This window comes from Pongo pygmaeus, chromosome 6 (genome assembly GCF_028885625.2).
Source record: "Pongo pygmaeus isolate AG05252 chromosome 6, NHGRI_mPonPyg2-v2.0_pri, whole genome shotgun sequence".
NCBI lineage: Eukaryota > Metazoa > Chordata > Mammalia > Primates > Hominidae > Pongo > Pongo pygmaeus.
This window is the reverse complement of record NC_072379.2, coordinates 38,357,741-38,371,170: the sequence shown is the minus strand read 5'-3', so window position 1 is coordinate 38,371,170 and position 13,430 is coordinate 38,357,741. Positions and strand designations below refer to the sequence as shown.

Sequence of the window (13,430 nt, the reverse complement as noted above, 5' to 3'; positions counted from 1 at the left end):
GCAATCAGTAGGGCCGACTGTCAGGAAGGGAGGCCCACAGTAGGCAGGGGCGCCCACAGCAGGCAGGGGCGCCGTGGGCATGAGTGAAAGCTCCTTGTCCACAGGTGGTCAGGAAGGAAGTCCAGGGGAAGGGAGAGCCACTGACTGTGAATACCCAGCAGTGGTTTTGTGCCTCTAAGTTACAGAGGTTCTACGCCCTCTTTCAGAGTTTTCCTGGCCCACTCAGGACAGTATCCCTTCTGACTAATTTAAAGTTAACTCATCAGGGATTTTAACTCCATCTGCAAAATCTCTTCATAGCAACACCTAGATTAGTATTCGATTGAATAGCTGGGAGAAGATGTGTTTATATTACAAAATGGCTATAACTCCCATCTATCCTAGAACTCTCATGAGGGAATCTCCCCTGTAGCCCACCGAGATGAGAAACATACAAGAAAGGAGCTTCTGCGGCTATTGTTCAGCCTAGTCATGTTGATACATCTGTCGAAGCAATTTGCTAGTACTTCTGAAGCTCAGAAAAATATAAATATGCTAACCACTTTTCACAGATTTATCTCTTACATCAAGAATCACATTGTAGTCATTTTACCTTCTTTCCTAAGTAAAAGCCGTTTTAACCTTTTTCATAAGCAAAAGTATGTGGCTTTTTAAGTTGCTAGGTTCAAAGAACTGTAACAGAATTTGTTCATGAAATTCCTCACTCTTTTCATTATTTGACATCAAAATATTGAGTTTCATCTGAAATTATCTTAGCATGTCATCTTTTGCTCAGTATTATCTTCCCATGATGCTATTATAAAACAAATAAAATAATATAAATCAGTATTATCTTAATATTTCCACTGTTAATGTATTAAAAATAAAATTAGAAGTATATATATATATATATATATATATATATTTTTTTTTTTTACAGTTTTGTCCCAAAAGATAAAATTCTAGAAATTCTGAAACTGGATCCATTTCTTACCCTGATGAAACAAGACAGATTGATGAACATTTTTTCAAGTTTAAAGGAGACTATATATCACCTAATGAAAAGTTCATTTATATTAGACAATGGAGAATTTTATTTTGATACTCCTCAAGGATTGAAGTTCATGCAAGATTTATTTAATGCCCTTCTCAGGGAAACTTCAATGAAAAATAAGACTGAAAATAATATAGACTTTTTCACAGTGGTGAGTCAGTTGTTTTTCCATGTGAATAAGTCTGAGGACCTCTTCAAACTCAATCAAGATCTTGGGTCAGCTCTTCACCTTGTAAGAGAATGTTCAACAGAGATGGCAAGACTTCTGGATACAATTTTAAACTCTCCAAGCAAGGACTTCTATGCTTTGTATCCTACCCTCCAAGAAGTTATACTTGCTAATCTAATGGATTTGCTTTTCTTTATAAATAATTCATTCCCTCTAAGAAACAGAGCAACATTAGAAATTACTAATAAATTAGTTGGTGCTATTTCAAGAGCTAGTGAAGAAAGTCGTTTCCTGAAACCCCTCTTAGAAATGTCTGGGACTCTGGTCACGCTGTTGAATGACAGTGCTGACCTGAGAGATCTTGCCACATCAGTGGACTCCATTGTGAAACTTCTTAAGCTGGTCAAGAAAGTTTCAGGGAAGATGGCCACAGTTTTTAAAACTCATTTTATCTCCAATACCAAGGACAGTGTGAAAATCTTTGACACTCTGTATTCCATCATGCAACAAAGTGTTCAAAATCTTGTGAAAGAAATAGCTACTTTGAAAAAAATAGATCATTTCACATTTGAAAAGATAAATGATTTGTTGGTGCCATTTCTTGACTTGACCTTTGAAATGATTGGGGTAGAAACTTACATATCATCAAACTCTGATATTTTCAGTATGTCACCTAGCATACTCTCATATATGAATCAATCTAAGGACTTTTCTGATATTTTGGAAGAAATTGCTGAATTTTTAACATCTGTGAAAATCAACTTGGAAAATGTGAAGAGTCTTGTGGTAGCATTTAATAATGAGACTCAAACATTTTCTATGGATTCTGTCAACTTATGGGAAGAAATTCTGGGTTGCTTAGTTCCTATAAATAACATCACCAACCAAATGGACTTCTTATACCCTAATCCAATTTCCACTCATAGTGGCCCTCAAGATATAAAATGGGAAATAATTCATGAAGTGATCCCTTTTTTGGATAAAATATTATCACAAAACAGCACAGAAATAGGATCTTTCTTGAAAATGGTGATCGGTCTCACCTTAGAAGCTCTTTGGAAAAACTTAAAGAAAGATAATTGGAATGTTTCTAATCTGTTGATGACATTTACTCAGCATCCGAATAACCTTTTGAAAACCATAGAAACAGTTTTAGAGGCCTCCAGTGGAATTGAAAGTGACTATGAAGGTGATTTGAGTAAAAGTTTATATTTTGACACACCTTTGAGTCAGAATATAACTCATCATCAACTTGAAAAAGCAATCCACAATGTTTTAAGTAGAATAGCTCTCTGGAGGAAAGGGCTTCTGTTTAACAACTCTGAATGGATAACTTCCACAAGAACTTTGTTTCAGCCACTTTTTGAGATTTTCATTAAAGCAACCACTGGAAAGAATGTCACATCAGAAAAAGAAGAGAGAAGCAAGAAAGAGATGATTGACTTTCCTTATAGTTTCAAACCATTTTCTTGTTTGGAGAAATACCTGAGAAGGTTATTTGTATTGACTAAATACTGGCAACAAATCCCATTGACAGATCAAAGGTAATTAAAAAGCCGAATTCACTTTCTTTTTTTCTCTACCACAATAACTATAAAATAGAACCATGCAGGAATTACAGTGAACCAGGGTAAGTAGCTCTTCTTGACTTCAACTTTCTTTACACTCTGAAGTTGGCTTCAACATAGAGCAATTCAGGTCCAGTCATTCTTTTTCATAATTTGACTCATTATTTGGCATTCAAATATAATTACAATTTATTCAAAATATTTCAAAAGTAAGTTATTTTATTCTCAGAAGCAAAAACCTCTTATTCTATTCACTCATCCCAAGACTAGCTGCATAACCAATTTTTCTGTTCATATCCTCTGGCAGCCAAGGGTCCTATGACTCTATATACACAAGAACATGAAGCTGCTTGCTTCACAGAAAATTATACTTCCAGTTGTAGCTAACCACAGGAAAGGGCCAGGCAGCTTCTGGCTTCTGCCCTCTTTTGATTCTGCTAGACTTCACGTGGTTGATCCACCTCCAAGCCCTCCTATCCCTGAATGTTATGTCAATAGAAACCTGTTCTTAAAAGCTCCAGTCTTGCAAATTGTCATGCCTTGGAAGCAGTCTGTTGCCTTAGGTTGGACACCCTGTGCCTTTTGATGTGCAGAGGCCCAGAGATGCTGCAGCTGTCCCCACCTGTCCTTTCTGTGGGTGAAAATACTGTTAGGGTGGTCTCTGGTCTCTGTTTCTCCCTGCTTTCCTCTCTGGCCCACATGGAGATTGGAGATGCCATGTCAACCCTGGTTCATTTGCCAGGCAGGCTGACTTATTTTCTGTTGGTTCTATTACTCCAGAGCTGTACCTTGAATCCAGTTATGTTCTATGAGTTGGAAAGATGTCTTTAGTTGGTGAAACAGGTAGCCACTGGCACAAATAACTATTGTTACCTCAGAATTTGACTGCTAGTTTTCAGAGCTTCCTTCCTCATCTCCTCCTTGCTTCTGATGTCAAACTGTATTTTGTTTGACTTTAGTGCTCTGATCCCAACTATACCCCATTTGACTTTAGTGCTCTTCTCTGAATTGTCTTTTGAGCTGAGGTGGTCCTGGCAACCCCATTCTCCACCAATCTCAGGTTTTATCTCAAATTTTTCATTTCTCCACAGAGGGAGTTTATACCTTAGCTCTTCATACCATCATGTTTTGACACCTTTTCCACATTTACTTTTGCATTTCAAAAGAATAGAACAAAATAAGAAAGAAAAGCAAGTATTAAGCTTATTGGCCACAAAATTGATGATTTGAACTAATTCTGGAGACCTAAAGTTTTCTAAAGATCCAGAATGTGTTATCTATGTTTTCTTATGTTCCTATGAAGAAAGTATGATTATGCAGGGAGGAAGGATGGTTCTTACATGTGTGTTATAACTTAACCTACACAGTAGAGATGCACATGGGTTGCACATTTTTACCCTTTTATGTCATTGCGTATTTTTTTTTCTAAGTGTTGTTGAGATGTGTGAAGTTTTCCAGCAGACTGTGAAGCCCTCAGAAGCCATGGAGATGCTGCAGAAAGTGAAGATGATGGTCGTACATGTGCTCACCATCGTTGCAGGTGGGCTGCTCATATAACAAGTGCTCTGCAATTGCCCTGTGCCAGTTTTCAGAACTCGGGTGTCAGAGAGATGAGTAGATTGCACTTGAGTTTCTTTTAGAACAAAGCACAGCTGTCTTAGCCTGACAACCAGGCCTTGAGGGATCTGCCCCTCCCAACCTCATTCCCACCACTTTGTCTCTACTCCAGCCAAATTTAACGGCCCCTTCCTGCCCCTTTGCTGGGCTTTCTGGTCTCTTCGTCTTTGCTCATGGAATGTACTTCCCTTGTCTCCTTGACCTAAACTACAGCCGTACTCTGTGGCCTAGAGTTGAGGGTGTCTTGTCCAGAAGTGTTCCCCCATCTCCTTTACTGGCAAAGACCTTGAGGAGACTTTGATCACATGCAGTACGGTACTTTCTTCTTTCTTACATCTCCTCCCTGTGCTACAGTCAATATTTTTTGAAGACAGAAACTGTGTCATAACCTTCTTTGTGCATTTCCTGATGGGTGCTGAGTAGTCCCTGCAGTAACCTGAATTCCCTACAGCCATGGCACTTATTGCTGGTATCATAGTTTATGGTGTCTTCTTTTCCTGCTGCAGTCTGTAAGCTTACTGGGACACAGGAAGAGGATCAGTCTCTTGTTAAATTCTGTGTCTCCATAATACTCAGCATAGTGTCCGGCAATAGTGACTATATTGTAAATGAATTAATTCATCTGCTAAGGTGATACTTGCCAAATCCATTCCTGCACATTTCAGTGCAATCTCCTTTCAATGCCACTGCTGAAGGAGAGTCCCACAAGCTGCTTTAGAGGGTAACTAGATGATCTTAGGGTTTTTCTGAAAATGTGAACATTAGATTTTAGAGCACACTTGAGTCCATGGAATGGACTACAGTTGTTTAAGTAATTCACAGGTGCACAGAGGTGCTGCCATCGTCTGGCCCAGTCTCCTGAGCAGGGCTGCCCAGAGCCCCCTCAGTGGGCTACCGGGCCTGAGTACCCTGTCTTAGCTGATGGCAGTGGGTTTTGAAAACATGAATCGAAGCCCAGAAGAGGAGGGGAGGCGAGGAGAAATGGGGAAGCCAAGGATGGATCTGATCAGATCAAGAGGGAAAGAAAAAAGTGAGGGGTCATCTGAGTAGGGCTTACTCCATATCCTGTGTGAGCTCCACCATGGTTGGCCCCAGACTCCCTGCCCCCTAGCTCATCTGATCCACATGTTCATTCTTCTACCTTCCCCTGATTTACTCCTGGATCATTATTATTATTTAGATTACTATCAGGATGTTATATTATGATTTGTAGATTACGTGTTATTTCCTCTGGAAAGCTTTTCTTGACCTACCCTGTCTGGGGTCACATGGCCTTAGCTCCTTGTTATGGCTCTTACCACTGTGTGCTATTCTGATGATGAACATGTGTCTCTTCTACGGTTGTGAGAACCCAAAGACTGTGCCTGTCTACTGATCACTACAAACCTGTCACATGGGGATTAGAACATGGGAAATGCTGATTGACATTTGTTGAATGAATGAATAAATGTCAGAAGCCCTTCTATACTTACATCATGTTTCACTGGAATTACTAAATGTGAAATCTGTTCACGGGGGAGTACTCAGCAGTGAGAAGTAGTGGGTGGGCTGTTGGCATGCTCTGGGCCTATTTTGTACTACTGAGCAAACTGTGGGGGCCTGGGGAGGATGTTGTAGAGAGGAGTCTGGTTTGCCCAGGAAGGGGCACAGTGGATGTATTCCCAACATCCACTATCAGAAGAGGAAGGGTCACCGGCCCCAGGATGGTTAGCTGGTGGGTGTGGGCCACTGAGTCTGTGAGCCAGGAGTATGGACCAGCATCTACTGGGGAGCGGTATGGAGGAGAAATGAGCCTTGGGCAGAACCAGCATGTCAAATCCATTTTTCAAAACAAACTCAAAGAAGATACATTTTTCTTTGTGTTGATAAGTACTAGAAAGAAGCTAAAGTATGGCCATGAGGGTGAGAGTGAGGGGTGGAGGAGAGGAGAAGACCTTGGGGGTGCAGCTCTGGGTGAGGACATTTCAGGTGAGACTTGTGTATGAGGATGTGTGTCTGCCATGTTCACGGTTATATCTCCCCAGGGTTTAGGAAACATCCTGACATAGACATGATAGGCATTCAATCAGTATGTGTAGAAGGACTGGATAGGTCAATGCATGAGGGCTGGCATTACGTTGGGCACTTGTGACTGCTTGAGTTAATCTACACAATCACTGTTGGACTTCAGGCTAGTGTGCTGGGACTTGTGGTCTGTAAGGCTGCCTCCTTACTGTCATGATGGGGCACTTAGGATTATACACCGTCATGTCTGGTAAGGCTTTATTGCCCCAAATGTCTTCGAGTGCAGAGTCAAACATGACTGTTAAAACAAGTGATGTTGTGAGAAGTGGTGTAATGGAAGAAGCAGGCACTTTGAGATTGAACAGGCTGAGTTCCTTGATTCATGCTGAGTGACACAGGGTAGCTTCTGAATCTCTGTGAGCCTTGAAGAAAACATAGGGGAACACCTATTTCAACCTATGTGAGAGGATTAAATAAAATGAGTCACCTCCAAGGGGCTTGCCCTTAGGAGATGCCTTGAACATGCTAGTTGCCCTGTCCTGCGAGTTGAAGATGCATCTCCCTGCATGCCATTGGGAAAACTACTTCTCAGCTTAGAGGGCTAGTTCATAAGTAAAAACTGGTAATTTAGGGACTGTCTATCACAGGGTTAGTTCTTATCTGCTCACTCATCCCTTTTTTTGTAATACAAATGGTTGTTTGAACGGAATAATTGATTGGTTATTGGGTCTAAGAAACATGGAAAAGGAGTAAGAAGCAGAGGGAGAAGTGGGACAAGCTTGATTTAAAAATGAAACCCCAACTGCTGTGTAGGGGTTTTGAATTTTTTTTTTCTTTTAAGATAATCTGTATTTCCAATTAGATGTTATGAACATTGGTGATTAGGAATATTGCTTTCTATTGTCAAATAGAAATCAGTAAAGCATTACAATCTAAGTACAAGTTAGGATGGTCGGTACATGATTTCAGCATGTGGAAGTGTTCTCAGGTAAAATTCAAATCAAACTTCTTCCTTGTTCTTGAATGCTTATCTTCCATATTGAATTCAGCCATGTTTGAAGACATAATTATTTTGACATTTCACAGTCAGCTAATATAATGGTTTTTAAATGAGTTAAACATTCATTAATGTATGAATTTATATTTATTTTGCCATTCTGTATTGCAGCTGCTAAATTAATATAGCATACTTGAGATTACATTAGTAACAGATAATTAATTTTTAATTTTTATATTTTATTTCAAGGAAACTCAAGCATAACTAACATTTAAACTGCCACCCCACTGTCCTTATTGAATTGCTACTCCATCCTGTAGAATAGGAGGGCAGTGACAGATCTCATAAAGTTAAAGGGATGGGGTGGAATTGACCAATGTGGGCAAATAGCCCCTCCTCTCCCATCATATAAACGGAACAAGAGTAAGATCTGTTATTATTATTGTTATTGAAAATGCACTATATTTTCGTCATATCACAGAGTTGAGTTCAGTATCTCCAGGAGGAAAGTGACAACTTTCCTTCTCCTGATCTAGTGCTTTAAAGATGCCAAGGGCAATGCAGGAGAGCTCATGCAACAGAAGGAACCTCCGTGGGCAGCTACTTTAATTTTCCAGTTTCCCTAATTGACGAATTGAGGCCCAGAGAGTGAGAAAGAGTTTCCCAGGGTTTCAGAGTGAAGCAGTCAGAGCCCATTTCCGGTTGAAGAGATCTGAGAGGGTCCATGGGGTTGAAGGGAGGAGAGGAAAGGGGTCCAGAGAGCGCTGGCAGATCTGGAAAGCCAGAGTGGGTCTGAATGTGTCCTTGGAGCCAAGAAGAGGGGCCATAGCAAGTAGGAAGGGCTGGAGCCAGGGATTGGAAGAGGCAATGAGAGGTGGAGAAAGAGGGTACCCGGGAAAGTTGGAGGAGCCAAGGCTCAAAACCAGCTCTTGTTAGCGTCAAGACAGTTGTCAAGTGTCCTTGAGGGTGGTGCCTTTGAGGGCAGGCTTCAAGACATGTTAGATGTGAGGCAGATGGAGACCAGATGGCCTGAGAGCCCAGCACTGTATCCCATGATCATATCATCCCTGACCTAACCTTGCAGGAATGCTGGGCTTGGTCACTGTCGACTCCACATTTTCATTTTACATTGAGGAAGCAAGGGGCTGACGCAGCCCATAGCTTGCCTGATGCCATACATTACATCAGCTTTTTCAGGGTGCATTCTCTGCTCTTTTAGGTTTGAACCACATAACTTACAAACACATTATTGTGTCTTCCCCAGACCAGAGGATACGTTTATGCTTAAAAATAAGTGCTGTGATATATGACAGCACATTATTACCTTCATTTCAAATTTTAATAAGAGATTACTTAAGTGACACATTTTACATTTCCTACAATAAAGATACCTGTCTTTGAAATTAGTAAAATGAGATTAATGAGAAAAGAAAAACAAATAAGGCATCAAGGTGGGTTGCTTCTGGAAAGCATGACTTTGGGTATATGGTGTCTACTCTGCATTTTATGTAGTTGAAAACTGTTTTATTAATTAATTTTATATTTTAGAGTAGTTTTAGATTCACAGAAACCTTGAATGGAAGGTGCAGGGATTTCCCATATGCTCCCTTCCCCACCATAGCCTCCCTCGTTATCAGAGTGGCACGTTTGTTACAATTGATGAACCCACACTGACACAGCATCATTCCGAGTCCACAGTTCATGCTGGGCTTCGCTCTTGGTGTTGTCATTCTATGGACAAGCGTATAATGACATACATCCAATGTTACAGTATCACACACGGGGTTTTACTGCCTGAAAAATCCTCTGTGCTCTGCCCATTCATCTCTCCCACCCCTCTAGCCCCTAGCAACCACGGATCTTTTTACTGTCTCCATAGTTTTTGTCTTTTCCAGCATGTCGTTGAGTTGAAATCATACAATATGTAGCCTTTTCAGATGGGCTTCTTTCACTTAGTAATATGCCAGAACTGTTTTTTCTCTTCCTTCCTTTCTTTTTTTTTCAGACAGAGTCTCTCTCTGTCGCCCAGGCTGGAGTGCAGTGGTGCAGTCTCGGCTCATTGCAACCTCTACATCCTGGGTTCAAGCAATTCTCCTGCCTCAGCCTCCTGAGTAGCTGGGATTACAGGTGCCCGCCACCATGCCCGGCTAATTTTTGTATTTTTAGTAGAGATGGGGTTTTACCATATTGGCCAGGATGGTCTCGATCTCCTGACCTTGTGATCTGCCCAAAGTGCTGGGATTACAGGCAAGAGCCACCGCGCCTGGCTCAGAACTGTTTTTCTAAAGGATTTTTGAGAAACAATTTATTATTAATAATTTAAGAGTCAGGATAACTTTTTTTCTAATTAAAAAAAGATTTTATTTATTATAAAAATGTATTTTATTTTCTGTCATGACCAAGCGTCTAGGAGGTACGAAGCCCTGCGCTAGGTGCCACAATGACAGGAAGGCAGTGATAAGAAAAGTTGCTTGTGGCAGGTCTTGTGCAGATAGATTTATTGTGCAGTGGGAGGTGAGCACACAGGCATCTGCGCAGCAGGGAGAGGAGGTGCTTTGCTCAGCCTGGGAAAGGTGGGTGTCTGGAGGCAGAGATCTAAAAGATACGTAGGTTCAGGAAGGGAGAGTGGTGCCTTGTATCTGATGGCCTTGAGGAGACAGGGGGACATAGGGCATGAGTGCAGAGAGGTGGAGGCACCTGAGGCTGTGGAAAGATGTTGGATGCAACATGGAGCCTTTGCACAGATTCCTGTAATGGGGGATCTCCTTTGAGGAAGAGCCTTGTGGATCAGAGCATAAGGCAAATTGGAAGGGTGAGGTGGGAGTAGGACTGTTAAGAGCACAGCAGTTTCCTGCGCGTGATCTATGGGTGCTGGACAGACGCACGGATGGAGAGACATTGGGAAGTCACGCTGAGCAGATGGGGAGGTTGGTTGGCTGTGAGGACCAGGGGGAGGAGAGTCATGACTGGCTTCCAAGAAGTGACTTGTGAGGCCTGGGGCATGAAGAAGACCACACATAGACAGTGTGTAATTCATCCTTCAAACTGGGGCACTTTTGAGAATGACAGAGGGCATTGTTCATAACCATGCAAGAACAGGTGAAAAGCAAGTCTGTCCTGGGCAAACTGGGGTGAATGGGTACCCCACCTGTAGGGGATACAGGGAAAGAAGCCAGTTTGAGGAGGTAGAGAAAATTAATATTTACAAAATCAATTAGGCCCAGAAAAGCAAAATCTTTATTTTATTACATTTGGAACTCAAAAGCCACAGCTTTACCTTCATCATCTGAATGTTCATCTTGATGATTTAAGAAATATTTAGGAATTTGTATCACTTTGAATCTTTAAAAAGTGATTTTGTGAGAGTGGCTAGTTCAGGAGAGGACTGTCTATTAATTATTTCTCTGTGTGTTTCCTCTGGCAGAAAACCCTTCCTGGACCAAGGACATTTTGTGTGCTACTCTGAGTTGCAAGCAAAGTGGGATAAGGCATCTCATTTTATCTGCTATACAAGGGGTCACTTTGGCACAGGACCACTTCCAGGTTTGTCGTCTTTAATATTTCAGAGAATTTCATGTTCATGACTATTGGTCCTTGCAAGGCAGTCCAGTTATTCAAACTTGCTGCTTCATTCTTATAACTACAGCAACGGTGTCATACACAGTCTTGTTGCAAGCCGGGCTTGCAGAATGACTGCTCACCCTTCCTCCCTCTTGGCTTCTCCCAGTGGTGTGCTGGGGTTGAGTGGCACTGAGTTGTGAGAGCTTATTGTTAAATTTTCAGGAATTTTGCAAGCTGGTTGTTAAACATAGATATCATCATTATAAATAAATTATATAAACTTATGATGAAATAAATCCTGTTAGAAACACAAGCAGTAATTACTCAAGATTCATCACTTCCTAATTATTTTAGTATGTTTTACTGTTATCTATCTTCCTGAGATGATTTGTTTTTGTTGTATCCACATGATGGAAATACTATGTAGTCTTATGCTAAGTGCAGTTCTTCCCATCTCTATGTTTAGTGACGTTATGGTGGCAGCTTGAACTGCCATGTGGGAGCATTTGCACCATGGAAATTGGCAAGTGCTCCAAATCAGAATTTTTTTCTGGAGAGTTAGTTTTTAAATATTTACCAGCCCAACACTGGCTCTAACTCATTGAATACACTGGCTAGTACCCAAAATTGATGGCTGAATGGGAACCAGCATAGCAGTTTCCTTTTTATTAAATTGGACACATGCCCAATAGGCTCCCATGCAGGGTCTCCAACTATAGCTGAGTCGGAGAATGTGACTCTTATTTGGGGCCCACTCCTTTGTCCTAGAATTAAAGACCCCTGGGCCCCTAGGCAGGCCTGATCCCTCTGACAAGCTTGGACAATGGTGATGTCTTTCCAACAATGCAGTGAAGACCTGTCTCTCTTCTAGTTCTGGTTCTGAATGTTGTTTCTTGCTTTTGTGATCCATATATCTGTGAGCATGAGATTATCACAGAAAGCAGAGAAATAGATGATGCCGAGAGAGATCAGAGATAGCCATGCCAGACTCCCACAGCATGGCAAGGGTGTCGAATGCCATGCCTTGGTGAAGTGTCAGGAGGGAGTGAGAACTGCTTATCCCTAATCAATGTCTTGTGGCCTTTGGAGGAGTGGTGCCTGTCAGCAGGAAGCCCTGAGCAGTCCCTAGCAATGACTGACTTTACAACCCCAAATTCACATTGATTTATTTAGAACATCAAATTCTTATTTCCAGGTTGTGCAGATCTTTGTCAGATATTAAATGTGGATACAGGAAAAAAAAATGCCCCACAGACAATTTTTTTTTTTTTTTTGAAATGGAGTCTTGCACTGTCACCTGGGCTGGAGTGCAATGGTGCAATCTCAGCTCACTGCAACCTCTGCCTCCCGGGTTCAAGTGATTCCCCTGCCTCAGCCTCTTGAGTAGCTGGGATTACAGGTGCCTGCCAGCACGCTTGGCTAATTTTTTGTATTTTTTGGTAGAGATGGGGTTTCACTATGTTGGCCAGGCTGGTCTCGAACTCCTGATCTCGTGATCTGCCCACCTCGGCCTCCCAAAGTGCTGGGATTACAGCCATGAGCCACCACACCCGGCCCCTCACAGATAATTTTTTAGTGGTGAGTGAAGGTTATAATAATAAAATAGTCAAGAGACTCCAGCTTTCAAAGCAACTGACTCAAAGACTGTATTTATAGTTCAAATTGTTATATGATTGTCAACAAGTCTGGCTGGTAACAGTTGAGTTAGTTTTGATAAAGAGCAGAAGTTCCTGTCTTTAATGACAAAAATAGTATGTTGCTTATCTCAGGATGCAAAGCTTTTAAGATGGGTCTGTGGTTCAACGGCTTCAAGTATGTGAGACTTTTAGAAATATAAATCTTTTTCAGGCTGTAGGACATGAAGTCTCCAACAGAGATGGGCAAAGAGCACAATGCCATTTGCTAGTTTTCAGTATCTAAATAAATATTTTAAATATGGTTTTCTCAGTAGCAACATGGAATTCCCATTGAGAGAGAAAGTTTCAGCTGATTGAATCAATATGACAAAAGTTTGGGGCTGTCAACTCCTTACCCTCTTCCACCCTTCGTTCCAAATAGTAGAAAGTAGCAATAAGGAAATGAATGGGCAGCAGAAATTAAATTTCAAAAATGACAGCAAGTGCCCACTGTATCTCCTGGGATAAGCTGAGTTGGAGAATGCGGCTGGAACTTCAGGTTGGGTGGGGGCTTCCTACTGCCTCTCTAGATCTAGACCTTTGGGTCCACCTGTATACACTTATCCAGTATTTCTTGATTCTAGGCCTGATCTTGCCAGAGAAGGAGAGTCCGATAGGTGCTGCCTTTTCCACGTGGTGGTTTTACCTGATCCCAAAAGTATAGCCTGATGAATTTCAATCTCAACCTTTGTCCTAGATGCTTCAGCTTACCTGGAGCCTGGTACACCCGTGCTGAAGAAACTTGGAATTTTTCTTCCAGTAGTCCTTGCTACTGGGGTAGAATGTGCACTTTTCTACTTTATAA

General features: G+C 41.5%; 1 protein-coding gene across 1 annotated transcript in view; it reads left to right on the top strand.

Annotated features, from left to right (window-relative positions):
* Positions 1-13,430, top strand: part of ABCA13 (ATP binding cassette subfamily A member 13) — a 492,269-nt gene that overhangs the window by 104,363 nt on the left and 374,476 nt on the right. The window contains exons 18-20 of the mRNA XM_054496702.2: positions 920-2,746; positions 4,201-4,310; positions 10,813-10,931. Coding sequence (XP_054352677.1) covers positions 920-2,746; positions 4,201-4,310; positions 10,813-10,931 — 2,056 coding nt within the window. The remainder of the gene's footprint in view (positions 1-919; positions 2,747-4,200; positions 4,311-10,812; positions 10,932-13,430) is intronic.